Genomic DNA, 27,575 nt, shown 5'->3' with positions numbered 1-27,575 from the left:
AGTCTCAAAATGTGCTCAAAGGGACCTTATTCTTTAATTCTTCCTATCTGTCATTTGCACCTGGCTATGGTTGTTAAGTCTTTTGAGTTCTAGCTAACAGAAAGAAAAAGGCTCAGCACAACCAACAAGCCGTAAGTCTACCCACCCTGCTTTAGAAACGCAACATGCCGTAATAGCACATTCCAATCCCTTTAGATTCCAGCTGTCACACTTTAGGTAGTTTGGGAATAAATGCAAATAGGAAAGGGGAAGGATGGAAGAAACACAATTTGGGGGCAATGGCAGAGAAAGAGGAGTTGAGTCAGAAAACGAAAACTAAATGTCATTCCATGCATTATGTTCCTAGCACATGTCTATAGTGCATATGTTTAAAAAGATTTGTGTGTTCTGGTTTGGAAACACTTTCTCTAATATATAGTATTATAAAAGTGAAAAAGGATTATACTTTTGGTGTTGTGGTTATGACCTGTCTGAGAAGACAAAAGGCAAAACAATCCCCCTTGCAGACAGATGTATTTTAGAACCAGCAAACAATGCACAAGTTGCTTCTGTATGCCCTTGGTACCCATATTTTCTTGACCAGAGAAGACCAGAAAAGACTCCAAACACAGGGTATTCTGACTGAGTTTATTCAACAAAAGGGCAAAATAAACACATGCAGTTTTATTTACAGAAAGGGTTGCAATACATTTTTCTCCTCTCATTATTGTCAAAAAATTGATTCATTCTGTTCATAGTACAAAGGGGGGGCAAGTGTATACTCCTACTCCTCACAGAGGAAAATGTGATGCTCCATAGTGCATTGGACTCACATGTAATTTGATTTCATGTGTCCTGTGCCTTCTTAGACTCTGCGGCCAAAATGGCAGGAAGAAACAATGTAGCACAGAGGAAGACAGAGATAATTTGGGAGAGCAGTTCCCAATACAGTGGTACCTCAGGTTAAGAACTTAATTCGTTCTGGAGGTCTGTTCTTAACCTAAAACTGTTCTTAACCTGAAGCACCAGTTTAGCTAATGGGGCCTCCCGCTGCCGCCACACCACTCAATTTCTGTTCTCATCCTGAAGCAAAGTTCTTAACCCGAGGTACTATTTCTGGGTTAGCGGAGTCTGTAACCTGAAGTGTCTGTAACCTGAGGTACCACTGTACCATGTAATGGATGTGGTTCTCTACTGGATTGGCACTTATCTAGATTCTGGCTCAATTGATGCAAGTTTAGAATGACTGGAAGCACCTCCCTACAGAGATCTGACATGGAGAAGTTCATCCTTGGCTCCTGCCATGCCAGTCAGAAAGGCATAGTGGGCTTGCCTTTTTACATAATTAAGTGGAATTTGTTTTGAGAGCTTTTCCTTTTTTATTTTGAGCTGATCCATCAACTATGAAAAAACTACAGCTTTATAAACTGTGGTCCATGCCCCCGCAAATGAGGCCAGCATTTTCCTGATTTCTTCAAGGACTGTGGCAAAAGAACATCAAGTCACTTTGTCGCATGAAGCTTTAGTCTACATCTTCATCCTTTAAGCAACTGATCAATACTGGGCTTGCTGGAGCTTCTGGTTCCATGACTTCATCCTTTAAGCAGCTGAGCAGCGCAGAGCTTGCTGGAGCTTCTGGTTCAATATCCTTATCCTTTAAGCAGCCGCCTGACATAGGACTCAGTGGGGATTCCGTGTCCATATCTTCATCCTTTAAACTGCTGATTGGTACTGGTAGTGGTGGGGCTTCAAGTTCCATTGCTGAATCGTCAAGAATTTCTTCTTTCACCTCCACAGCAACAACTGCAAGAAACAGAGAGAGGTGCTACATTGACATCGCAAGACACAATCCTCAGAGCATGCACATACACATGTAAGAAATAAGCAATAGCAAAAGCTTGTGGTAAATTGCATCCATATGTACCAAGACTGGGAGACCTGTGACTGGAGTTTCCTACAACAGCAAGCAGATTCTGCACTGGAAATGGTGAGCAGGAAAATAGCTAATTTACACAACCACCACCTTCCCATCTCCAATCCCACTGAAGGGGGAGCAGCAAAAAAGTAGGAATAAGTGACACCCCTTTTAACTTACTTTCATCAGAAGCTGGTTTCAGGGAGGTCTTGCTTGCAGTTTGTGTGCCCTCCTTTGCTTTAGGGGCAGCCCTTTTCTTGGCAGCCTGTGCTTTCTTCTTTACTTCGGGGGCAGCCGTCTTCTTTGCTGCTTGCTTGATGGAACGGGCTTTAGCAGTCATCTTCTTCCCTTTGTATACAGAAGAGAGGCAGTTATAAGAAAACCCACCTTTGTGACTGTTTTGCTTTTTATATTAACATCTTGTTGTGAAGGGTTGTTGTTTTTTTGTATGGCAGCAGCATTCAGTCAAGTGAGCTCTCAGTGCAGCTGAAATTACTCAAGACACTGGTTGACTACTTCAAAGAGAGCTAGAATGAAGACTCATAGGGCTCTCGCAAGATAGGTTAGGCAACTCAGTGAACTTAGCAGGATGCTGAACAATCAAACAATTCTCTAAACACACCGTTACAACCCTGACACAAGTGCTACTGATCGCCATTTTTGTTTAGTTTAAATTACAGGGTGAGCTTTATGGCTGAGTGAGGATTTGAACCCCAGTCTCCTAGATCCTAGTTCAGCATTCTAACCATTACACCACACTGGCTCTCATATGTTTAGTATATTTAGTTGGTGTTGGCCATCAGGCCAATGGTTCAATTAGCCCACTACAGTCATCTGATATTCAGCCAGAGCTCATTTCCCACCATGTTAACAGAGACCCTTTTAGTAAGAGACGTTCAGGGTTTCAAACACAATTGTTGTAGCCACAATTCTTGAAGAGCCATAGCTCATGTTCTGTGCAAACAAGGTCACAGATTCAGTCCCCTGGCACCTCCTTGTAGAATGATCTTTGGTATTACAGAGAAGGGCGTTACCTCACAGCAAGCCATCCTCATCAGCAGCATAAGAAAGGCATGCTCCTTTAAGGCTCAGGTTGGGTGACAGAGGGACAATGGGATGATAAAAGGGATGGTGGGAATTGTAGTGCAACAAAATTGGAAGAATCACAGGTTCATCATCCCTGTCATAGAGCCAAGTCATATATGTGGTCCATCCAATCGAGAATCCCAATTCCAATAGTGACAGCTTACAGTAATTTGCAAGAATGCATAGGACCAAGGCACAAGCTAATGATGAGGCAGTCCATTTCATGCCCTGTCAGACAGTCCCATCATCCACATTTCAAGCTACTCCATTTTGCAATGCTATCCTCACAGAAGATAGTCCAGGCAAATGTTCCACCCTCATCCTCTGTACCTTAATGTTCCTTGCATGTGCTCTGGTAGTTCTGGGCAGCATACTATCTGCAGCAGGCTTATGCCTTAGTATCAAACCTTGCAATATTTGCTTTGTTATTAAGATGAATCATAGAGACAAGGTTGTTCCAATTGCCACTCACTTTTCCTTCCATATGGCTTTCGCTTCTTCTTCGGCACCTCCTTAGCTGGCACTGGTGACATAGGCTCTGCCACCGAGGAAACAGATCTACAATCAGAAGCTACACAGGACACAGGAGACGTTAAGCAGTAGCTAAGTATAAAGACACAGCTGCATGCGGTTTCCAAGCAGGAGGGTTCATGATTAGTTCCCAGTTTAACAGGCTCAGAACACTTTGTATAAAAAGATAAGAGGAGACAGAGAAGGACAGTTTTCTGTCTAGTCTCCCACAAGCCCCCAAGTTTGCTACCTTTGTACATTTTATTCTGGGGCCTCACAATGATTTCATCTTGTAAAGAACGTCAGTGGCTCAGAGTAAGGTAATTCAAAGGTAGAGGAACAAAGCCAAAAGGCTGCTCTAGTCCTCACTGAATGAGCTGCATATATATGGAGCTGGTATTGAGAGCAGAATCAGTTTAACGATCATTTCTGCTTGAAAACATCCTCCCTCCCTCAAAATAGGGGGCTCCTGTTGTTTTGATTTCAGCTTCAGCTCCTCATCAGCTACTGAACCTGCCCATTCTGGTTCCCAGCCTTTAACATGTCCAGGTTTGCTATGCAATAAAGACATAGGGTGGGTTAGGTGGAAGGTACCTCTTTCTCGTAAGAGAAGGAATAGGTCAGATTGCCACCAACACACCTTGAGTGAAACTGGTGATGCTGGATGAAAAGAAGATACATTCTCTTACCTGGTGCTACTGGGGGCTGCAGCTGATAGCCTATCAGCTCACACCAGCCCACAGGATAGATATCTGGGGACTCACAGTCCACCCACTGGTCATATTCGCTGTCCCAACCATCAAAGTGTATCCTGAGGAGCCGATGTACCACTCGTTTCACTGTGGCCACACAGATAAGCCTGGGCTCCATCAAGTCTACTGCTTCTAGCTTGGCACCCATCTTGAAGCCATGGTTTGGGCAATCCTGGGAAAAGGAGCAGCACGATATACCCAACCTCAAATAATAAATATACATCCATGAGGGCTCCCTTCCTTCCTTCCATTTATTTATTGAAGGCACTCAACGTTCTTGTTCTCAGAAATCCAAATTCTGCATGCTGCTCTCTGATTTTAAATTTTTAAGTGTATGCGCACGTGTGCGTGCGCACACACACACACACACAGAGCAGGCTGTAAAAAATTTTTCTTAAATAAATATTTTAATAAATAAATAGCTAATTCTACTGGGGAAGCTTAGCAGTTTAAGTTGAGGGACAGTATGAGTGTCCAGAAATGATATTTGTAATGAGGCAAGGAAGGAATTTAAACGGGGGGGGGGGGGGAGCCCTACACATTTAAGTTAGCAGTACCAATGCCAAGGTTATAAATGAGAGATTTGACTCAGCTGCAGAGTACAGTCTTCTTGATCTCTTTTCAGCAAAGCACACTGTCAAGGGTGATCATTGAAATTCTATGTACGAAATGAATCTTACTTCCCTATCTAGACTAAAATATCCCAGACACTTGGACCTTTCCACTTAGGGAAGCCATTCACAACCCTTGATAAATCTGATTGCCATTTTCTGTAGCTTCAGGGAAACACTTTACACAATATTTCATAAGTATGCTTGCATCTGCACTGTATATAATGGCATTTCTCATAAGGCCATTTGCTTCTCAACAACAGAGCCACTAGTTTAGGGTGATGCTGGTGCCTTTGTGAACTTGCCCTTCCACATGGTACTTACCACGTTGAACAGATGTGCTGGTGCAGCCTTTGACTTGGTCTTTTCTAGATAGCTTGTCCAATTGAAGGTCTTGGCATCATGCCCTGAAGTATGAAGTTTGGGGGGGATGTTACCGGAATGAAACAACCCCCTCATAAACACCACAACCAGAAGGAGCAGGAGAAGCATGCAAGTTATTGCCTATCCCCTCGCACATATTTGTCCAAGAAGCAGCCAATGCCAGTTACAGTGGGGCAAAGCAAAAACAACGTTTGCTTTCCAGAGTGGAGATCAGATAGAACACAATGCAATAGCTATTCAGAAAACCAAGTAGTTCTTGTTTCCAGAGGAGTGCAGAGGCAGGAAAGGATGAACACCAGCTTTTGTATAGCCCTCCGATGCCCCCAAAAGAGAAGAAGGAAACAGCAAGATTCAGAGGCAGGCATTCTATTCAGAGCAAACGCAGGAGGATTGCAAGACAGAAACTGAATTCCAGCCAAACTCCCCATTTTCTTGGGCAGGAAGAAAAACAGAGATCGCCATCTCGATGGCAAAGAAGAAACAGAGTATGTCGGTTTCACACTTATAGTCTAACATAAGCAAGGCTTTCTTAGCATTCTATTTTGCAGAGAAGGAGCTCAATCTGCCACGGAAGCAAGCAAAGAGAAGGAGAGCTTGGGGTCCTCACCTTTCGGAGGCGTCAGTTCAATGTTGTTCTGCTTACAGAAATTGACAGGGAAAATGGAGTGCAAGGAAGCATGGTAGCAGAACCAATCAGAACCATCCTCAGAGGCTGCACCATCAATGCCGATCATGAGATAGCCATCTAAAAGGACCTGAAAGACAGGCCAGGGGTGAGAAAGCGAACCTGAAGGTTGTTCTAAAGTATTTCATAATAGCAGTTTCTAAACTCAACAGAGAGAAGAGCTGGAGCACTCTATGGTGTTAAGTGCCTAAAAATAAGATACTTTCCTCTTAATTTTCTCACTCATTTATTTTTAAAATATTTATAACTTGCTTTTCTTTCAAAAACCAAGATCTGCACTCACATGTGTGTGATTTGAACATCCCATCAACACTGTACAAGCATTACTAGATTTTTAAAAAGCAGACTCATAGCACATAGCCGCTATTTTGTGACTGTTGCCTCCAACGTTTTCTCAAAATTCGAAATCTGCCCACTGGCCCAAATCAGTTGGCTCTAAGGTATATAAATTAGAGCCTTAATTTTTTATTTCATAAAAATTTATACACCGCTTCCTTGTAAGAAAACAACAACCCCAAAGCAGTTCCTTTCTTCCTTCAAAGTCTAACTCCCAATTCCTTGAAAGCGTTGTGCTTGGCTGAAGCAGCCGCTCCCTCTTTTCAGACCAGACTGGCATACCTTACGGACAGTAGCCACACAAATGTTGCCCATATTCAAAGGGTCAATGGCTTCCAGTTTCATGCCTTCCTCAAACCAGCGACCTTCTGGGTAGACAGCGCGCACCTGGAAGAGATTACGGATGAGAAAGAAGTTGGTGATAAAGAAATAAAACACATGCAGGGACATGTGTGGGTAACTAGAAAGACTGACCTTGGTGATTGGGGCGTAGGAGTTCAAATTGCTTTCCAGCTTTGCTGGCTGGCCTTGGGGAAGCAGCACTCTTGTTCTCAGTTAATTATCTGATACACGAGAACAGCAGTGACCTACGTCACAGCATGGTTGCAAGGCCAAGTAGGATAAGCATGATAAAGAGAAAGACAACATCTCCCACTGCTTAAGCTTCCTCCAAGGTCTAGTCCTTCAATAGTGGAATGACTCTTTCCAACCACAGAAAGTCTTCCCCGTATTTTTGCTGCAAGCCATCCTTGTTTTGCTTTCAACTCACGCAGGTCCTGTATCCTATCCCCAATAGCTCAACATTGTAATTTGTTTATTCATATACTGTCTTTTAAAGAGCATCTCAAAGCACAACAGAAAAAAGACAGTTACAGATGGGTGGCCGTGTTGGTCTGCCATAGTCGAAATAAAAAAATTCCTACCTGTAGCACCTTAAAGACCAACTAAGTTAGTTCTTGGTATACCAACATCCCACACAACGATGGTTTACAAGCTATAAGGAACACCATTTCAGATAAAACCACAGCGGACCTTGCCACCAAACTCTGCCAATTTGTCCTTACCCACAACAACTTCAAATTCGGTGATGACCTGTTCCTTCAGATCAGCGGCACAGCAATGGGCACCCGCATGGCCCCACAGTATGCCAACATCTTCATGGCAGATTTAGAACAACGTTTCCTAAACTCCTACCCACTCAAACCTCTCTTGTACCTACGATACATTGACGATATTTTTATCATCTGGACACATGGTCAACAGACCCTGGACACCTTTCACCAGAAATTCAATGATTTTCACCCCACAATCAACCTTACAATGAATCAATCTATGCAAGAAATACATTTTTTGGACACTACTATAAAAATACAGGATGGACGCATAGACACCACCTTATACCGTAAACCAACTGACCGACAAACATATCTACATGCCTCTAGCTACCATCCCAAACATACCAAACAGTCCATTGTATATAGCCAGGCACTACGTTACAGCCGCATCTGTTCCAATTCTACAGACCGAGACTCTCACCTAAGAGATCTACAGCAAACCTTCTCAGAACTAAAATACCCAGCAGATGAAGTTAGACAACAGATCAACAGAGCCAGACTGATACCCAGAGAGAACTTGCTGCAAGACAGACCCAAAAAAGAAAATAACAGAACACCACTAGTCATCACATACAGCTCCCAAGTTAAAACAGTTCAACGCATCATCAGAGATCTACAACCTCTCCTGGACAATGACAGTTCTCTTTCTCAAGCTCTGGGAGGAAGACCTTTCATTGCCTACAGACAGCCACCCAATCTTAAACAACTCCTAACCCACAATAATACTACAACCAGACTTAACACGGACACTGGCACCAGAGCCTGCAATAAACCCAGATGCCAACTTTGCTGCCACATACACCCGGACAACACCATTACTGGCCCCAACAACATCACACATACCATCTCGGGACTATTTAATTGCTCATCGTCTAACATTGTGTATGCCATCAAATGCCAACAGTGTCCTTCAGCTCTCTATATTGGACAAACAGGCCAAACCTTACGCCAAAGAATAAACGGACATAAATCTGACATCAAGAATCACAAAACAGAGAAACCAGTAGGAGAACACTTCAATCTCCCAGGACATTCTATACAAGATCTCAAAGTAGCTGTTTTACTACAAAGGAATTTCAGAAATAGACTGGAAAGAGAAGCTGCTGAATTACAACTCATTACCAAACTTAAAACAATGGAGAAACCTGGTCTGAACAGAGACATCGGATTCTTGTCTCATTATACATGACTAAGCCATTTCTCACCTTCTCACCCCTTGCCTTTTCCTGTAAGACCTATTACAGTCGTTAAGAGTCGTCAACAGGCTCATCTCAGCTATCTGCCTATCTCCGATTCCCACCACCCTTCTAAGTAATACCCCTCCCCACCTTCTCAATATATAGAAGGATCTGGTAACTTCTGTTTCAGTGTATCTGAAGAAGTGTGCATGCACACGAAAGCTTATACCAAGAACTAACTTAGTTGGTCTTTAAGGTGCTACAGGTAGGAATTTTTTTATTTAGAAAAAAGACAGCAATCCATTAAGCAAAGTAAAACAGTGTTAAATCCTTGAAAAATAAAATGCAGCAGCAATTGAGGGCAAATTAACAATACCTCCACTACTACTACTACTACTACTACTACTACTACTACTTTCTTTATTTGCTGCCCATCTGACTGGGTTGCCCCGGCCACTCTGGGCGACTTCCAACAAATTAAAAAACCACAGTAAAACACCAAACATTATAAACTTCCCTATACAGGGCTGCCTTCAGATGTCTTCTAAGAGTCAGATAGTTGTTTATTTCCTTGACTTCTGACAAGAGGGCATTCCACAGGGTGGGTGCCACTACCAAGAAGGCCCTCTGCCAGGTTCCTTGTAACTTCACTTCTTGCAGTGAGGGAACCACCAGAAGGCTCTCAGAGCTGGACCTCAATGTCTGGGATAAACAATGGGGGTGGAGACGCTCCTGCAGGTATACAGAACTAAACTATAAAGAACTAAGCATCAGCAAAAGCCTGGGAAGAGGCACTTCAGAAGGTGCTGAAACACCAACAGTTCTAGTGCCTGTCTCAGTTCCAGGGCAAAGTGATTCTATGGAGAGCCACCACAGAGAAGCCCCCCCCCCCGACTGGTTCATAGAACACTGAGCTCCTTGGGCGCTACAAAAGCTAGTCCCTTGCAAGGTAGGAGAGGGATTTCAAGAGCTCCATAAACCACCAATCCCCCAAATGGTGCAAATCCCATCTCACTTGGAGACCAAAGAAAAGAAAGAGACCATAAACCTTTCCCACCTTCTTGAAGAGATATGGAACAGCATCACAGTAGATCTTCCGGAAGGTAGGGTGGTGTGCCATGTCATTAGATTTTTCTTCCAGGAAAGACATAAAAGGATATTGAAAGTAAGAAAGAGTGAAACAAGACACCTCGAATTTGCTAGTTAGCGGTCATCTTTTGGCAAGGAAAATTCTTCTTCTTCTTCCATTTAAAAATTGTTTATTTGCCACAGCATACATTTCAAACATTCTCATCATCTTAAAAACCGTCAAATAACACATCATGTGCTCCAATCTCATTAAAAGGAAAGAATACATTCTATCTGCAACAATTTGAAAGGTTAAAATATATACTTCAAGTAGAAGAGTAGTTTTTCTCCTATGTAAATCCTCACCCGTTCTCTTTATGCTATGGCCAACCCTTCTAGACCAGCCAACAGGGTGGATTAAGGGGCTCCACATGTGGCACCAGAAATCATCAACGCTGTCCCCGTCTTCATAGAGAAGCCTCAGGCGGCCACCAATCACGGTGTCCACGACAGCCACACGTATCCGAGAAACACGGGTCTTGTCCACCACTTCCAGTCTCATGCCTTGGCGGAAGGGATACTTCATGTTCTCAGTCATCTGAGTAAACAAGAAGAGAGATGCTCTGCTGGTTCCATGTCTGCGACTCTCCACCACAGAGATTGCGCAACTCTCTGCACTTTTACGCTTCCTCCTCTAGAGTGCAGCCTTGCAGTTCTTCTTTAACATGGGATGCCGCATGAATCCAAAAAAACCCCAATTGCTGATGCCTCCATGTCAACATAAAAGCATTCGGCCATCCATTCAGACTGGATTTTTTTCAAACACTTTCAGTAGCCCAGGTCATACACCCATAGTTAATGGTTTAGCATGAATGCAGACATGGCTCCTACTTCACTCCTTCTCTAGCTCGAGTGGGAGTCACGAACCATTGGCCTTGGCTTAGTAATACATCTGAATAAATTTTGGCTTCTGGACTCATTTGATTGAATCCCCAGTTCCGATGCAGTATTAAGCCAGGGGCCAGGGTTTGTTGGCCCTGCTCAAGAAGAAGTAAAGCAGCCGCCTTCTCTGCATTCATACTAAACCATTAACTATTATTTACCATGAAATGTGAATGCTGCCATTGCCACTTTTGTGTCGCCCAGAGCATTTAGATAAATAAAACCACAATCTAACCTGATTTATTACATTTGTCTCCTGCCCTTTCTTCAAGAAGCTCAGGGCAGCATACCTGGTTCTTCCTCCTTTATCCTCACAACAACCCAGAGAGGTAGGCTAGGCTGAGAGAGAGAGAGAGAGAGAGAGGCTTGCCCAAGGTACCCTAATGCCACACTGACTGTTTTGTTGTGGGGGGAGTCTCAGTCAAAATTCCAGAACCTTCCTTGGATTCACATTCTGTGTTAATGGGTCATGCCCCACATCTCTGGCAGAAGCAGATTTAGCCAACAAAGTGCTGTAAACCAGGAGATGGAGCTACGAACCAGGAAGACACCTGAAGGCAGCCCTGTTTAGGGAAACTTTTAACGTTTGGTGCATTACTGTATTTTAATATTTTGTTGGAAGCCGCCCAGAGCTGAGGAAGCCCAACCAAATGGGCAGGGTATAAATAAATAATAATAATAATAATAATAATTATTATTATTATTATATCACAACTCTGGCAAACCAGACTCTTGTGTCCCCTGCACGAATCTGCCATATGTGGATACAGTCATACCTGGGGTTGAAGTTGCTTCAAGTTGAGCGCTTTCGGGTTGCGCTCCTCGGCAACCCGGAAGTAACAGAATGCATAACTTCTGGGTTTTGCCACTTGTGCATGCGCAGATGGTCAAAATGACGTCATGCACATGCGCGGAAGCGGCGAATCACGACTCACGCACACGTGGGTTACGTTTACTTCAGGATGCGTTTACTTCAGGGCTCCGGAACAGATCCCGTTTGTATCCAGAGGTACCACTGTATAACTGACCTACTTTACAATGCTACTGGCTTCTTGAAAATTAATAAAATTATTTAATAATAAAAAATACAATGTGACGGGGGGGGGGATACCCAACTAACTCATACCCAGAGTGTACCTACGGAAACAAATGGACCTAAGTCCATTGTTTTCAGTGGGTCTCCTCTAAACATGGCTAACATTCTGTATTATCTGTTGTAAAGATTACTGAGATAATATATGAGAAGCACTATGAACTTTAAAAAAGCTCTAGAGGGGAAAAATATATGAAAAGCATTATTATTAAACAATGACCTTCTGCCTGATCCTACCCATATTTATTAAAAGCAGATCCAACAGATTGCAGTAGAAACACAGGTGCAAATAATTGCAACCTTGATATCACCTAGAAGCAGTAACTCACTGGGTCTCCCCCAAACAGGAAGTCTCCTTGCCCCTAACAGCCTAATATACCATCTCTAGCCAAGGCAGCCGTGTAAAAGGGGGGAGGGGGAAGAAGGCATAACGAAGTATAACACTAATTACCCTCTCACAACGAACATTCTGAAGAGACTAATCAACGCTGCTTAGTGATTCCAACCCTGCATCACTGGTTCGTGCCTGTTTTCCTGTTTAAATGTGGAAGCTAAAATTGCAAAAGCTCTTCCTCAATCCGCCATCTCACTATTCAGAGGCACAGATTATGAAGAAAAATCCCTTCCGGCCAAAGATCCCTTTCTAAAGTGTGCCAGCAGGGGGCGCCCCTCTCCCTCCAGCAGCAAATATAGCTAAACTGAGTTTTGAGGTGAGCTAGTGAAGGCAACAGACCACACAGCAGGGTTTTAATTGCTCTTTATTTAGTCTTTTAAACTGAAGGACATCATGTCACGAATGTGGGAGATTACAGCTAACACATTCTGTTCATGTCTATCAAACAAATGCACTGGGCAGAACCCAAACACTCTGAAGAAAATTCTACCAACTTAATGCAATGCTGCTTATCCCAGACACGGCTCAGTCCTGAAACACATTGTGCGTTTCAGTGCACTGCATTCACATCCACACTATGCATTTAAAGCACTGTCATATCACTTTAACAGTAACTTCTCCCAGGGGTTCATGGGAACTGTAGTTTGTTAAGGGTTCTGGGAGTTGTAGCTCTGTGAGGGGTAGTATCCTAACAACTCTCAGCACCCTCTCAGTTCCCAAAATTCTTTGGGGGAAGCCGTGAGTGTTGAAATGCTGTAAGAGTGCTATAAATGTATGGTGTGGAACTTGTAGAAGTGTCTTTCCCTTATCACTAATTTCACCAGGCCTTCCAGACAGAGGTGAGCTCCAGCACGGCTTGCAGGCCATATTAAATCTGAACAGGCTACTGCAGCCTCCGACTCTGTGGTCTCTGGATGTTTGGACTACAATTCACATCCGCCCCAGCCAGCATGAGCAATGGTCAAGGATGATGGGTGGTGTATTTCTACACATGGTGAGGGTACCAGCTTGGGCTATTGGAAGAATGGATAAGCAGAAAGGCCTTGATTCTTTCCTCTGTGTGCAGGGGGCTGGGGGGAGAAAGTTTTTTTCCCTCACCTTTATATGAAAATCCACAGGGATAGTCCTGGCTCCCACAAGCTTTTTCATGAGGTACCCCTTCCAGTCGGTGTACTTTGAATGGATGGCTGTACAAAGAGGTATAAGATTGCCCAGGTAAATAATATTTTGATCTGAGAATTTTGTTTTTATCCATCATGACTGTCTTGGTTGTATCTGTATCCAATACAGTACTGTTGTTTTATTATGAAAGTGTGATTTTTAACTGCTATAAATTGCCCTCAATATTACATATGTGGTTGAAGGCTGGGATAATTATCTTCATATAATTAAAAAATAAACTTAGCACGCCTTTCATTCCTGAATGAAACACAGGGATTTCCTCATTTTTCTTTTTCTCTGGTTAAACGTAAAGCCTCCTTTCAGTTTACACTCACCCCCAAAATTACCTGCAGCAACTTGCTTTGCTCCTTCAAAACACTGTAGTCTCTCAACAAAAGCATCAGCAACATCTGAGTCTCAACATACTACCACCCTGAACAGGCTCTAAATTTTTGATGGAAACTTTAGAGGTGACTACAGATCACCTTAAAGTGCAGTAAATTTCTTTACATTTTGACAAGGGAAAGTTCTGCACTACAAGAAGTTAAATTATCCGACCTGCAATAACTACTTATTATTATTTATTTCATTTACCAGTTGCTTTTACAGTAAAATGTCTCAAAAGTTTGTAGGGTCCAGGCTGGGAGAGAGGTGGTCCTTGAGGCATTGCGGTCCTGAGCCATAAAGGGCTTTAAAGGTCATAGAATCATAGAATTGTAAAGTTGGAAGGGATCCTCACGGTCATCTAGTCCAACCCCCTGCAATGCAGGAATTTCAACAAAAGCACCCATGACAAATGGCCATCCAACTTTTCAAAAATGAGGGTTGCTAAAAAGTTGTAAGATGACTTGGTAATTCAAAAGACATTTTGGTTAAATTAATATAATTTAGCTTCGCATGGTACATAGAATGTGTGTAAAATTGCACAGAGGTAATTTAAAATGATTGCCAAGTACTTGTGGTTATATTATACGTCAATATTTTTTATTGTCATAATCATTATTATTAGGCATTACCTCACATTTTCGGAAGGTAAAATTAAAATTCTTTGGTTTTCTTAAAAGCAGTTTATGCGTTTTTTCATCAAACGTAGACTTACCAAGCTAAATGTTGTCCAATCACAAAAATAATAGCAGATTTGAATTCCTCACACTCAAAAACATATTTTTAAGACTGCTTTCTGAAGAATTTTGCAAAAATTAAGTTTTACCCCCTAAAATGACACATCCACACGAAAGCTCATACCAAGAACTAACTTAGTTGGTCTTAAAGGTGCTACTGGAAGAATTTTTTTTATTTTACATCCTAGTGGGACAGTCATCTAGAACAAGGGGTTGTACTATTTGGCCTAGAAAGCCCCACTCCCCAATACACCCGTTTCTCGTTCATCTCTGCTTTCTCAGTCCCCTAAACAAAAATTGTCATATTGTAAGAACTCTCAAATTTACAAGCATACATGCAATTTGATAACTTTTTGCTAATGTTCCCAATGTATTCCAACGTTCAGCATTTAAGATTAATGGGCATGATCCAACTTGAGAAAAGGCAATGATGCAAATTATGAGTTAAATAAACCCCCAAAGCTGGTCAAGACTCAAAGACACTTACACTGGGGAGGCACCAGGATTTTGCTGTTAACAGCACACCAGCCAATAGGGTGAACGTCCACAGTACCCAAGTTGACCCAAAAATCACTGCTAGAGTCATTCTCAAAGCCTTCATAACGTAACAGTGCCTTGTAACCTGCAAGGATTGATTTGGAGACAGCAAGGGAAAACAAAAGAACATTTTATTACGTCTCTAACACTGTCACCCTCCTTTTCTGATAACTATAGAACTAAGTTCCTTCAAGACAAACTCTGTTCTCAGTGTATGGACCACTGGATGCCTCCAACCACAGGGCTTCTACCACTTGTTTTAGGAAGTTGCTCCACAGCCTGAATAACTTTGCCAGCTGGGAAGATAGCCTAGTGTCCTAATTCAGCTCCCCAAATCTTTTACAGTTATGCCCTGTTACCAAGAATGCTCTCAAGGCCCATCTGGAACCCTGGGTTGGGACACAGCATAGCATGGCAAGTCTGGAAGCCTATTCCACCAGTGCTCTAGCAGAATGCTTCCCAAACTGTGGGTTATGACCTGCAAGTGGGTCACAGGCTTTATTATTTTTATTGGGATGTCTTAAGCCAGGCATAAGCAAATTTGGCCCTCCAGATGTTTTGGGACTACAACTCCCATCATCCCTAGCTAACAGGACTAGTAGTCAGGAATGATGGGAATTGTAGTCTCAAAAACATCTGGAGGGCCAAGTTTGCCTATACCTGGCTTAAGCAGTGGTAATAAAATAGGCAAACATGTATTTAGAATGCATGAAACTGATGGCTGCCAAAGACCTGAGGTCCAAAATTCATTTGACAATATATCAATGGGTCCCCTACCATGCCAGGTAAATTTGGGCTTGTGAGTCACCATACCAAAACGGTTGGGAAACCACTGCTCTAGCACTTGCACTGCCAAATGAACTTCCCTAGCAAACTGAGATCTACTAATAAGGCCTTGGTACAGATTCCAACTACTGTGGAGGTGAGCATATTCTCTACAATAAGAAGGGGCTTCTCTGTTGCAGCCCCAATTCTTTGGAATGCCCTCCCACAAGAGGTGCATGCAGCCTCCTCTCTGCTGTCCTTTTAATAGACAAGCTAAAACCTCCCCTTTTAAAAAGGAAAAGAGAGCCTTCCATTGCTGTGTTGCTAATTCTCTGTTCTGTTACTTCTCTTGGGCTGCTTTTATCAATAATGCTTTTAATGCAAGTTTTCAAATTAAATTATGTTTTGCGCAATAGATCTGAAACTTGCTTGAATAGCTGCATATCAGTGTTAAAAAGTAAGTACTGTACATAACGTTTTATAATGCTTTTATTCCCTTTTAAATATGTTGCCTGCCTCAAGTCTCCAGATAGAAGCAGATGTACATTCAAATAACAATAAGGAAAGTAAATTACTCTTTTCTGTTATCCCCCCCAAGAGACCCACCTGCAATCTTAACAACAGAGGCAATCCAATACACACGACTGGGGAGCACAGCATCACTGTTTAACACTTCTACCTTCATCCCTTTTATCACATCTTCCCATTGATCATAAAGAGGCACCTGATGATGGAGTGGAGAACAGATTGAAGCAGAAAAACAGGGAGGCATAGAAAGAATAGCAAAATGTCAGAATAATTTATATCTGCTTGTGTGTGTATGGATGTGCTATTGTGCACATGTGTGATGAGCAGGTGAGGGAATTGCTTTTAACAAAGAACTTTGTGCCCTTAAGTCTGTTAGTTTCCGTTTCTCTAGCACCTTTCTAGGTAAAAATGTGATTGTGGGAGAAAAGGGGGCATTACCTCCAACACCAGATGGAGAGTCTGAAGTTGGCCATTCTCCTGTTCATCTTCACAGCCGTGAATAGAGCATTGTTAATCATACAGTGTAGGTTTCTCATTATTGTAGAACAGCTTATACTTATTTTATGGTCATAGCAGTTTGCACTAGTTTTAATGTTAGCTAACAATTTGTTTAAATGTTACCCTTTCTGGCAACACTAAATTTAATTGTTCACATATTTCTAAGCTGATTGCCAAATCTAATTGGGATCCATTTGCAGGATAAAGGTAAAGGGACCCCTGACCATTAGGTCCAGTCGTGGCCGACTCTGGGGTTGCGGCACTCATCTTGCTTTATTGGCCAAGGGAGCCGACATACATCTTCCGGGTCATGTGGCCAGCATGACTAAGCCGCTTCTGGTGAACCAGAGCAGCACACGGAAACACTGTTTACCTTCCCGCCAGAGCAGTACCTATTTATCTACTTGCACTTTGACGTGCTTTCGAACTGCTAGGTTGGCAGGAGATGGGACCAAACAACGGGAGCTTACCCTATCGCGGGGATTTGAACCGCCAATCTTCTGATCGGCAAGCCCTAGGCTCTGTGGTTTAACCCACAGTGCCACCCGCGTCCCATTTGCAGGATACTATTAAGCTTTTTATCATTTGGAAATCATAGCACAGTTTACGATATGGATATTCAAAGTCATCTTGATTTGATATTCTTGTTTAAAAACAAAATTTAAGCTACTCTGAGCACTTTCCTGGGGACCCTTCTTATCTTATCAGGAGCCTACAACACAACACATATGGGCTTGATGGAAAGTAGGGAGTGCTCACATGTTTGAAACTGCCAACAGGCGCAGCCTTGCATCCATGGTCCTGCAGATACGCTCCCCAGTCAAAGCCAACGATGAGAGCTGGGAGGGGACACAAGAGACCATCTCAACACAGAAGGTTCAAGGTTGGCAAACAGATTCGCCACAATAGGACAAGGACAGATATGGGGACATCTTCTATTGGAGCATCATCCTCTTGGTGTAAGACACTGTGAGTTTCCGAAGAGCTCAGACATCTTTATCCAGTAGAAAGGAGAAAATAGCTAGATCTATTATAGAGAGCGCAGAACAGTCCAGACGTTTTTAGACTTATCCAAAAGCAGAGACTAGTTTACAAGGCCAACAAGTCTGAAACGCACCACCAAAAAACAGGAAGGGGACGCACAACTCTCTCTCTCTCTCTCTCTCTGTGCCATGAAGGCACTCCTTCACCTTGCATCCACATCTATATAGTGGTTATACATTCATTCTTCTCTTTCAGCTGGCATATTTTATTCAACCAGAAATACTTTTGTGCATGGTTCTGATGAACTTCCTATTCACCTTGAGGTTTGAAGCAAGCAACCTCTGCCCACTTGCCAGCACTTACCATCCTGGCCAGTTGGCGTTCCATCTGCCAGCTGCCCTGTCCCCTGCGTATGGAGAAAAGCCCCAATTTTTGCAGACCAGGCTGCCTTGTGCAAGACTTTGGCTTTTTTCGTAGGTGGTTTGCCCTGTGAAAGTGTGACAAGACAAAACAAAACGATAAGGAGATGTTAATTCCCAATAGCCTTCCAGTGACACAAGGGACAGACAAATCTTGCTGCCTGTGATAGATTGGCAGGTTAAATGGATCAAACCAGAAGGGCAGCTTTAACGAGTACAAGAAAGTCTTGTGGCACTGAAACGGATTACAAGTAGCTTTCCTAAATGAGAAGTAACTTTGTTATCTGTATATGAAGAGATGTGGCATGATATTTTAAAGACTATTGCTTCTCTCATCAGATGTATCTGACAAAATTACTCCTGGCCTAGGAAAGCTCATGCAACCGTATGTTTTGCAGTTTTCCAAAGGTGCCAGCGAATTCTTTTTGCCATTCAAACGGAAAAGGAGCGCAATGCAGAACTTTCTGCTACTTTCACAAGACGATGACAAAAACAACTATTAATCTTTCCCTTGCCTTTTATACACATGCTCAGAGTGGTCGACATGATTTAACAGTTGGAAAATATGGAACTCTGTCCCTGAAAGGCTCACTCCAAGTTATGGAGAAGGAAATGATATCAAGAACAGAAAGAACTAACTTATTTCCTAAAACCTACCCGATACCTTCATTTTCTTTTGAGGAATCCCTCTTCTTCTCCAACTCACTCTCTTATCTTTGAACTATGCTGTGTCCTGTCAACTAGTGGGGTTGTCCTTTTTCTCCCTTCTGGTGCCTCCTCTCATACAGGAAATGCTTGCAAAAGATCACACTTTTTATTCTAAATTTTGAAATAAACCACCACCCCTGGTGTCATATTCACAATTTCTTAATTGTACAATATTAGAGATTCCAAATAAGGCTTACTTATACAAGATTGTGTGTTTTTGAGAGATTAGTCAATCTGGAATAACCACCACTCTGTGTTTTTTCATTACAATCACTGACAATGTTTGTTTTTTAAATCACACTCCACAAAAGCAAGCATTGGAAAGGGCCTCTTCAGTAACCTGTTTGCAAATATGAAACAGCAGTTAAAGGGCAACTGTTCTGTGCTAAGTGATCTTTAATATGCTGGTGCATGTGGGTGTGCAATTCTATGGGGAAAGCATGGCTTTTCCAACCTCAGCTCTCCCCTCCCCTGCCAAAAGCTGCTTCCAAATAATTAGTTATCCAGTGTGGCTGTCTGCTAGGTGCCTCCTAGAACCTAAAGTCCCTGCTTCATGGGAGAATGGCTTTTCGAATATCCCTGGCAGGACTCCAGCACTGCTTACTGTTATTTCCATGCCTCGTTTAGCAAACAGCAGCCTCGTTAAGTGGGCCTTGCTCACCTGCAGCCTTGCCAGGATGCTGGCCTTCTTGGAATTTGAAGAGTAGCTTCTGGAGCAGGAGACGCTGCAGAAACGTTTGGTCTTGGAGAAGAAGGCATCTTTTGTGCCCACAATCCCACACATCTCACAGACAGCTGAGGGGGCACAAATACAACAGGCCTCAGCAGCAGGAAGCAATTCAGTTCCACCAGAAAAGTCCAAGGCTACCAACGGGGATGATTAAACTAAGGTTGACTGGGAGCCACCATCTCCTCCAAGCTAGGAGGAACTGTTTATGTCTCACCCACCCCCAAAACAAGGGGTGAACCTAGGGGGAATCCTAGAGCCAGTTGGCATGTAAGAAGGGAGGTAGCAACAAAGGGGGAAGTAAAGGGGCATTTGTTGCTACTGACACAAACTGCTCTTGTCCTGGCATTTCAACTAGCGGATCAGAAGGAGAGAGCAGAGCCCATAGTGTGCTTTAGGATCCCAAAGAGAGACACCTGAAGGAGTTAGAGAGTGCCAGTTATTGCACTGGCCACTAGGAGCATCAACCAAGTTGGATAAAAAGCACAAAGCTGACAGTACTGCATTGCATTGCATAGTATTGACTATAAAGCAGAGAGATAAACTACTTCCATTAGCTTGGCGCTCAAGAGGGAACCTGTACCTCCAATAGGAATTGCATGGGTTGACCCAAACATCACACAAGCACACCCTATGAGGCTGCCCAAAAGCACCTCTGCATGGCAGTGCTCCAACACAGGAAATGTGTTACAATGCAGATAGACTCCTGATTGCAGAATTTTGTCTTGAAGCTAGATTTGGTAACTTAAATAAATTCCACCACAAAAGCTGTGACCTAATGGATTGGAAAGAGCCTCTACTCCACCCTCTCATTTTGGACACAAAGGATGGCTAGCTTTTGGGTCCTCTGGGTATATGCACACCTACACCAACACACACACACATTCTCTCTCTCCCCCTCTTTCTCTCTCTTTCTGCCACCATCTTCTCTCTCTCCTGGGGCACCCCACTTTCTCTCCTGGCCATTCCGTTTTCATACATGCACAGTCCCATAGCTCACTTCCCCTTTCCTTCCTACCCACTTGGTCACTCTACTTTCTAATTCTTTTAAATATTTATTGAATTTCATAACAATTAATGATACAAATCTCATTCATCATGTTATTTACAATTATTCTCCCTCCCCTCCTCTGGACTTCCCTCAACTTGCCCTCTGCTGAGTTATTTATTTAGTTTTATTTATCGTATCCTTTCACAACTTCATTTGAATAACAGATATTTTAGAGAAATGATAAGGGATTTTATGTTTATGTAGGCCACTCTACTTTCTGTTCAGCTTCTCATTTGTCAACCTGAGCCTTGAAAAGCACACAGAGTAGAAAGAGAAAGTGAAAAAGATTGTCATTCTTTCAACTTCCTCCTTTGCTTCTGTGTACTTTTCAAGGGGGAAATTGGAAAGCATCTAAGCCACCTCATGATGAAGGGAGCAGAGAGCAGGAGGCACCACTGCACCCTTGGGCACCATGTTGGTAATCCCAACTGTATCTAGCTCCATTCTGATATCACCATTCCACAATTTTCAAGAAAGCTTTGTAGCTCATCATGAGGAATTGCTAGATATGGTCTGGTACACTCAGCTGTGCACATATAACCCACCTTGCGGGAGTTGCACTGGTCCTGTTTTATGATTTTTAGACACATTACCCCCAAATGTACAAGTCTGACCCTGCACACGTCTCCTCTCAACACAAACCTTCTTACTAAGGAAGCATAACACCAGGAATACGATAAGAACAAATTATCAAGATTGTACTTTTTTAAAAAAAATGTTTATTTCTCAAATGGATTTTGAGTACAAAATTTGAATTTTCTGGGCAGAAGCTTTGCTTGCGAAACAATATAGAATAATTGAATTGTTTAATTTCATGTTTTTTAATAAGACATATATTTTCAGGCTGTATTGTTTTAAAGCTACCACTAAAAACAAGTGTAAAAATTCAAACACAATTTACGTTCAAATTATAACATACAGTATTTCTACATACAAGTTTCCATAACTGCACTGAATTCATGGAAAATGTATGTCAAAATCTTTAACCAAACTTTTTTTTAAAAATGGCTTGTTTGAAATTGTTTTCTTGGGGGCAAGGCCCTTGTAGATTTAAAAAGTGGGCAGAACTGCATGATAGCGAAATTTTGAATTCTTCCATCTTTACACACCACTGTTTTTTCATGCAATACCATATGGCTAGGCATACTCCGTATATGCAATACTCCCTGACCATGTCTGTATGAGATAATATATCACACACACTCTCCCTGCTAAAAAGCTGATATTATATTTCTTTTTGGCTCATCCTCCAAATGTAGTGTATTCCATCAACTATCTCTACCGCCCCCCACTCTAGAAAGAATAAAACTGCTTTGTATTCAATCATTTACAGCCTTCCTTTGCCACAAAACACAAGTACCTGGCTCAGAACCACTTTCATCTGGCAATCGGCTGGTAGGTTTTTGGGCCTGTGGAGGCAATGTAGGCCGTTCCCCAGCTTCTCGATCTGCTGCTTCATTCTCACTAGAGTCTTCCAGGAAGGAGGTACTGCCACTCTCTCCACTGCTGCTGTAACGCCGGCAGCTATCATAACCCCCAAAGAGGTCCAAGTCATCATCCACTTGCTCCTCATTCTTCTGCTCCAAGGATGAGGACTTGCAATGGGCCGGAGACTCCAACTAACAGCAAAACAGACCGGAGTATATTTGAAACACACCCACAGGCATGATGGTGGGAAAGAGGCATTCGGTTCGCATATATCAGAGGCAGAATCATTTGAGCAGGCTATTAGCCAAGGAAATGTCGGTACTTCCACTAATGATGAGGTCCCATACTCCCTCAATATGCTACCCTTAAAATATTACATATTTATTTCAAATACTGTGATGTTTCCTTTAAGCCCAAGCAGCTAACAACAACAACAACAACAACAACAACAACAACAACAAACTAGAACAATTTAAAACCAAACACATATCAAATATCAAGTGAAAATATTTTCAGACAGTAAGTGGAAGAGTAAACTGGAAGAGCTACAGAAAACGACAAGCAAATTATCAGATGCTGGACTAAATAGGCCTTAGGTCTGATCCAGCAGAGATCTTCTTTGGGTCTTAACAAAAAGAAAGTTAATTGGACAAACAAATAATATCCATTAAAATTCCAGGAGAATGGAAGCGTTTTCAACTGGTGCTAAAAAGGCAGAGTCAAGTCCAGCCAAGTTTATTAGGGAAGGTGGGATATATATGACTAACAACATGAAGATGCATCTCTGTTCATTTATCGTGTGCTTTAAAATCTTTAATCCTGAAGTCATGATAACTCTCAAAATTTTAGGATTGACTTTTTGAGGTCTTTAGTGAGCATCACATAAATTGCATAAGGCACAATCAGAAAACAGTGATGTGGTAGTAGTGGGCAATTGCACAAAAAGAAGAAGAAAAAGTAAAACTGATGTATATCCTAAGGAGTACACAAAATCAAGTTAGAATAATGGGGGGGAATGATATAACTGTATATCATTTCAGTCTTCTTTGACGTTTCATAACTTCAATCTTTGCTAGCATTTTCCCTTTTTTCTTTCTTTCAGGGAACACTGTCTATGTTGATGCATCTTCCCCGGAGAACTCCTGAGCATCTGCTGTGGAATTTCTGCATATTGCAGAGGATTCTGGGGAATTCTCAATAGCTTCTCTCAAGTCCATTTGAAGTGACACCCTGGTCCATTGGGCCTAGACATCACCCTGACCCAACTGACCACATGAAACATGCCCTGCACCTGCCCCTCTCCTAGGCAGTGCATTATATGAGATAATCCATAAGTGCAGACATGTTACCTTTCAGGATTGCCAGAATTTCTAAAATTGCCCGGAGGGCCAGAACATGCTTTTAAACCCACTGACCTGTGCAATCCTTCTACACATCAGAAATTTAGGGGCAAAGCAGACAGGATGTTAAACACAGTTGGCAAAAAGAGAGAGAGATAACTGTACATCTAGTTCCCCCTCCTACTTGCTGGATTCAAGCAATGTTAGGACACTGTAGGCAGACATGTATGAGGGAAACCCCAGCAAAGCAAACAAGTGAGTTAAGAAGACTTTGGGGGTAAGTGGCCATGACTATAGCCCAGCTCTGTAAAGACATGAGGTAAACAGTGAAGAAGAAAGAGTTGTTAAGCACCTTTGTGAGTTTAGCAACATACTGAGGAAGCCAGTGCAGCAGCGGCGTAGCGTGGGTTATCAGCACCCGGGGCAAGGCAAGTAATTTGCGCCCCCTAACCCGGGGCAAGGCAAGTACAGTGGTGCCTCGCAAGACGAAATTAATTCGTTCCGCAAGTCTCTTCGTCTTGCGAGTTTTTCGTCTTGCGATGCACGGTTTCCCATAGGAATGCATTGAAAATCAATCAATGCGTTCCTAGGGAAACCGCCTTCAGACCAGGTCCGGGGACAGTCTGTCCCCGGACCTCTTCTGAAGGCTGGGGGGGGGGGGACAAGGGCTTTTCTTCCCACCCCCAGCATTTTAAAAAACCCCAGGACAGCGGAGGACTTCTCCGCTGTCCGGGCGATCTTAAAATGCTGGCGGGCGGCATTTTAAAATCGCCCCGGACAGCGGAGGACTTCTCCGCTGTCCGGGGCGATTTAAAAGCCCCTGGGAAGGCAGGCAGGGGGGACAAAGACTTTCGCCCCCCGCCCGCCTTCAGAAGGTGTTCCCGCCCCCCGCCCCGCTTCGGAACAGTGTTACGAAGTGGGGCGGCTGGGGCAGGTGTTCCGGCCCCCCTCCCCGCTTCGGAACAGCGTTCCGAAGTGGGGCGGCTGGGGCAGGTGTTCCCGGCCACCCGTCCCGCTTCGGAACAGCGTTTTAAAATGCTGGGGGTCGGGAGCGAACGCTTCGCTCCCGACCCCCAGCATTTTAAAATCTCCCCGGGACAGCAGAGACTTCTCTGCTGTCCCGGGGAGATTTTAAAATGCTGGGGATCGGCAGTGAACGCTTCGCTGCCGACCCCCAGCATTTTAAAATCGCCCGGGGCAGGCGGGGGGGGAAGGCAGGCGGGGGGGAGCAAAGACTTTTGCCCCCCGCCGGCCTTCAGAAGAGGTCCTCTTCTGAAGGCCGGCTGTGGGCGAAAGTCTTTGCTCCCGACCGCCAGCATTTCCCTATGGGCTTTCGTCTTGCGATGCAAGCCCATAGGGAAATTCGTCTTGCGAAGCGCCTCCAAAACAGAACACCCTTTCGTCTTGCGGGTTTTCCGTCTTGCGAGGCATTCGTCTTGCGGGGCACCACTGTACAGTAATTTACTCTCCCAAGCAGCAGCAGCAGCGAGGCTTCTCTTTCCCCCGCGCTCTCCTGGAGCTGCCTCTTTTCTTTCCTTTTTTCCCTTCCTCCAAGGCTTTTCGCTTTCTCTCCTTAATTGATTCCTCCTCCACACCGCAGCGTTTCCTAGCTGCTTCCCCCCCCCCTTCCCCTCTCTCTCCTCCTCGCTCTGCTTGCCTTGCCCTGCACCGGCAGCAGCAGGCGCAGCCAGACCCCCGCCAGCCAGCCCGCCCGCCCACCCGCCCACCCGGCTTCCTCTCCTTTTTTTGCCCGCGGCAGAAGGCTTCGCTCTCCCCCTTCCGCGACCTCCTCGCCAAGCCGAGCGAGCGCGGGCTCCCTAACCCGTGGATTTTAGTAGGGGCAGAGAGCTGCTAGTGCGAGCGCGCCCCCCGCCCATGTTGCGCCCGGTGCGGCCGGCCCCCCTGGCACCCCCCACGCTATGCCACTGCAGTGCAGTCAAACATCCTACCACCTTGGTTTTTCTTTCTAATTCAAGAAGATTGCAATGCCAAGCGGGCAGCAGATACCCATAGTAGCCCACTACTATTTGGGGTGACAAAAATCTGGCCACATCCAGTAGAGATTACTTGAAGCAGATTAGTCCAATCTTAACCACTTTTTGCAAGTATAACCATCAGGACATTTCCCACCTATGTTCAATGCATGTTTATGGGAGAATAAAAAAATAATCTAAGCTACATCTTATGAATATAAAGCCCCAGCAAATAGCTATTATATACTAAGTTATTCAACAGGAAGGACATGTATTATTTTTAGCATATTTGTTGTGAGGGACCAAGCAATATGCTGTATTGATTAAGTCCATTTACCCAGCAAGCCACCAAATCACTACTGAGTTCATGAAGTTCTTTGCCTATGACTACTCATCCAGCCATAATGCACCCTACAGCTGGAACCACCACATCATAAATATCAAATTCCATTTCCTGTCTGAGCTCCACCCTCTTCCACAAAGCATTCCTTTAATCCCAAGAATAACCAGTTATACACTCCTAACCAATTAGCATCTTCCAATCAATGTTGCATTAGCAAATACAACCCTTCTAAATTTGCACAGGATTGCAGACTGGTGAACTCACCAACCTTTGGGCCCAATCTGGAGAAACTGTCAATGGACAGCATGCAACAAAGCATACACCAAAACTAATTCTACTGACTACAGTCTAATTTCAGTGGAAGGATGGGGCCATGTGGGGAAGACCTATCCCGGTCCAGCCACGGGCACAAAACTGGCGACTCCTGAACTATACTGATGGTGCTCAAACAAATACCAGTAGCTGGATGCATGCACATGAAAGCTCATACCAATAACAAACTTAGTTGGTCTCTAAGGTGCTACTGGAAGGATTTTTTTTATTTTGTTTCAACTACGGCAGACCAACCCGGCTACCTACCTGTAAACAACAGCTGGATGTTACTCTTATTCTATTGATACTTAACTGTTCACTATGCAACCTGTCATTTAGTTTTAATAGCAGCCAGCTACAAATTTAATAAGCTGTTTGATAAGCAAGAAGCAGCGAATTGCACACAGAGCAAAGCCAGGAGGTAATTAGCCAATATGCTTTCAACAGGTCTAGCGCTGTCTCACATACATCTTTCAATACTTAAAGGAAACTTACATGTGTGCAGGATAATTCACATAATAACATAGTTGGGAGTATCAGTCACATGGATAAAATGGGGGGGGGGGGACCAACACTTTCAACACTCAGAAATTTCAGTCTATTTCTATTTTTTGTCAAGGGCAGCAATACAAAGTAAATATAGCATTGATACTAGAAACAAGGCATACTGAGGAGAGCACAGAAGGAGTAAAATGCATTTTGGGGCAGGTGGTGAGCTTTGTCCCACATGTTGGTTTTCTAAAAAGAGAAATAACAGTATATTTAAGTAACATTAAGGCTCCCATCAAAAAAAATATTTTCCCTAAAGGAAAACCTATATTTATTATTATTTATAATTATAACCAATAAAGAAAATATAAAACGCCTAGAAAAAAGAACCTCTACAACTAAAATACACTTGTGTATCAACTTATAAAATACACTACGGTATATATAATCTGATTTGTAAAAAAAATAGACATAGCATTACAAAAACCACCTTTTGATTGAGGAAGTAACAAGTATTCAATGAATTGCTTCCAATATCCATATCTATCCATCTATCTATCTAGACTAGGAGCAATTGTCTTTGAAAGTAAAAGAGAGAAAAAGACAAGCGAGTTAACTTTCAAGGAAGCTTATTTGATACAGTTTGGGACTAAAGAAAAGTGCCTTTCCTTGCACACAGGGGTCCAGCAAGAAGGGCGGTGGGAGAAAGAGAGGCACGGGTTGTTTGGCGAGCTCCTTTTAGGGGGAAGGGGGCACGCACCGTCTATGAGGGAAATATACTGTATTCCATTTTCACGTGGAACACCCCTTCCCCGCCCCTCCCCATAAGCGGAAGGCAGGCAGGTGGGATGTTATTATGGCACCAGAGCAAGGAACTTGGGAGATCTTCCTCACTGCCGCCTCGTCGCTAACCCAGCAAAGCAACCACCACGACCGACTTACCGGGCCTCCTTCCCGCTCCATGGCTCTCCTCTTGCCCATGCAGACGCCGAGCAGCACCGCCAGCGACAAGACGCGGCCGGGCGGCGCGCGCTCCCTTCCCCCTACCGAGCGCACGAGCCGCCAATAGCCGCGTCGCCTCCGCGCGCACCACCAAAGCGCATGGAATCGTTCGCGCTCCCGCCGCCGCCCAATGGGCAGAGA

General features: G+C 43.6%; 1 protein-coding gene across 2 annotated transcripts; it reads right to left on the bottom strand.

The window, feature by feature from the left end:
• Positions 1-613: 613 nt before the first annotated feature.
• L3MBTL2 (L3MBTL histone methyl-lysine binding protein 2) lies at positions 614-27,575 on the bottom strand. 2 transcript variants are annotated; one of them, XM_080971369.1, is made up of 17 exons: positions 27,375-27,575; positions 21,908-22,166; positions 19,431-19,564; positions 18,006-18,129; positions 17,418-17,497; positions 16,239-16,356; positions 14,818-14,952; positions 13,147-13,235; positions 9,986-10,217; positions 9,609-9,685; positions 6,541-6,645; positions 5,845-5,992; positions 5,178-5,260; positions 4,180-4,414; positions 3,453-3,518; positions 2,075-2,242; positions 614-1,782 (listed from the first exon to the last, which is right to left on the bottom strand). In XM_080971369.1, the coding sequence occupies exons 1-17, from the start codon at positions 27,411-27,413 to the stop codon at positions 1,502-1,504; spliced, it is 2,373 nt and encodes a 790-aa protein (XP_080827495.1). In that variant the 5' UTR covers positions 27,414-27,575; the 3' UTR covers positions 614-1,501. The 2 variants fall into 2 exon arrangements, with proteins under 2 accessions (XP_080827495.1, XP_080827494.1); XM_080971368.1 differs by having other exon boundaries at positions 3,453-3,551; positions 27,375-27,573.

Source organism: Podarcis pityusensis, assembly GCF_964106645.2.
Source record: "Podarcis pityusensis genome assembly, chromosome: 10".
In the NCBI taxonomy this organism is placed as follows: Eukaryota; Metazoa; Chordata; class Lepidosauria; order Squamata; family Lacertidae; genus Podarcis; species Podarcis pityusensis.
Note: the sequence above shows the minus strand (reverse complement) of the source record. Positions and strands in the feature narration are given on the sequence as shown.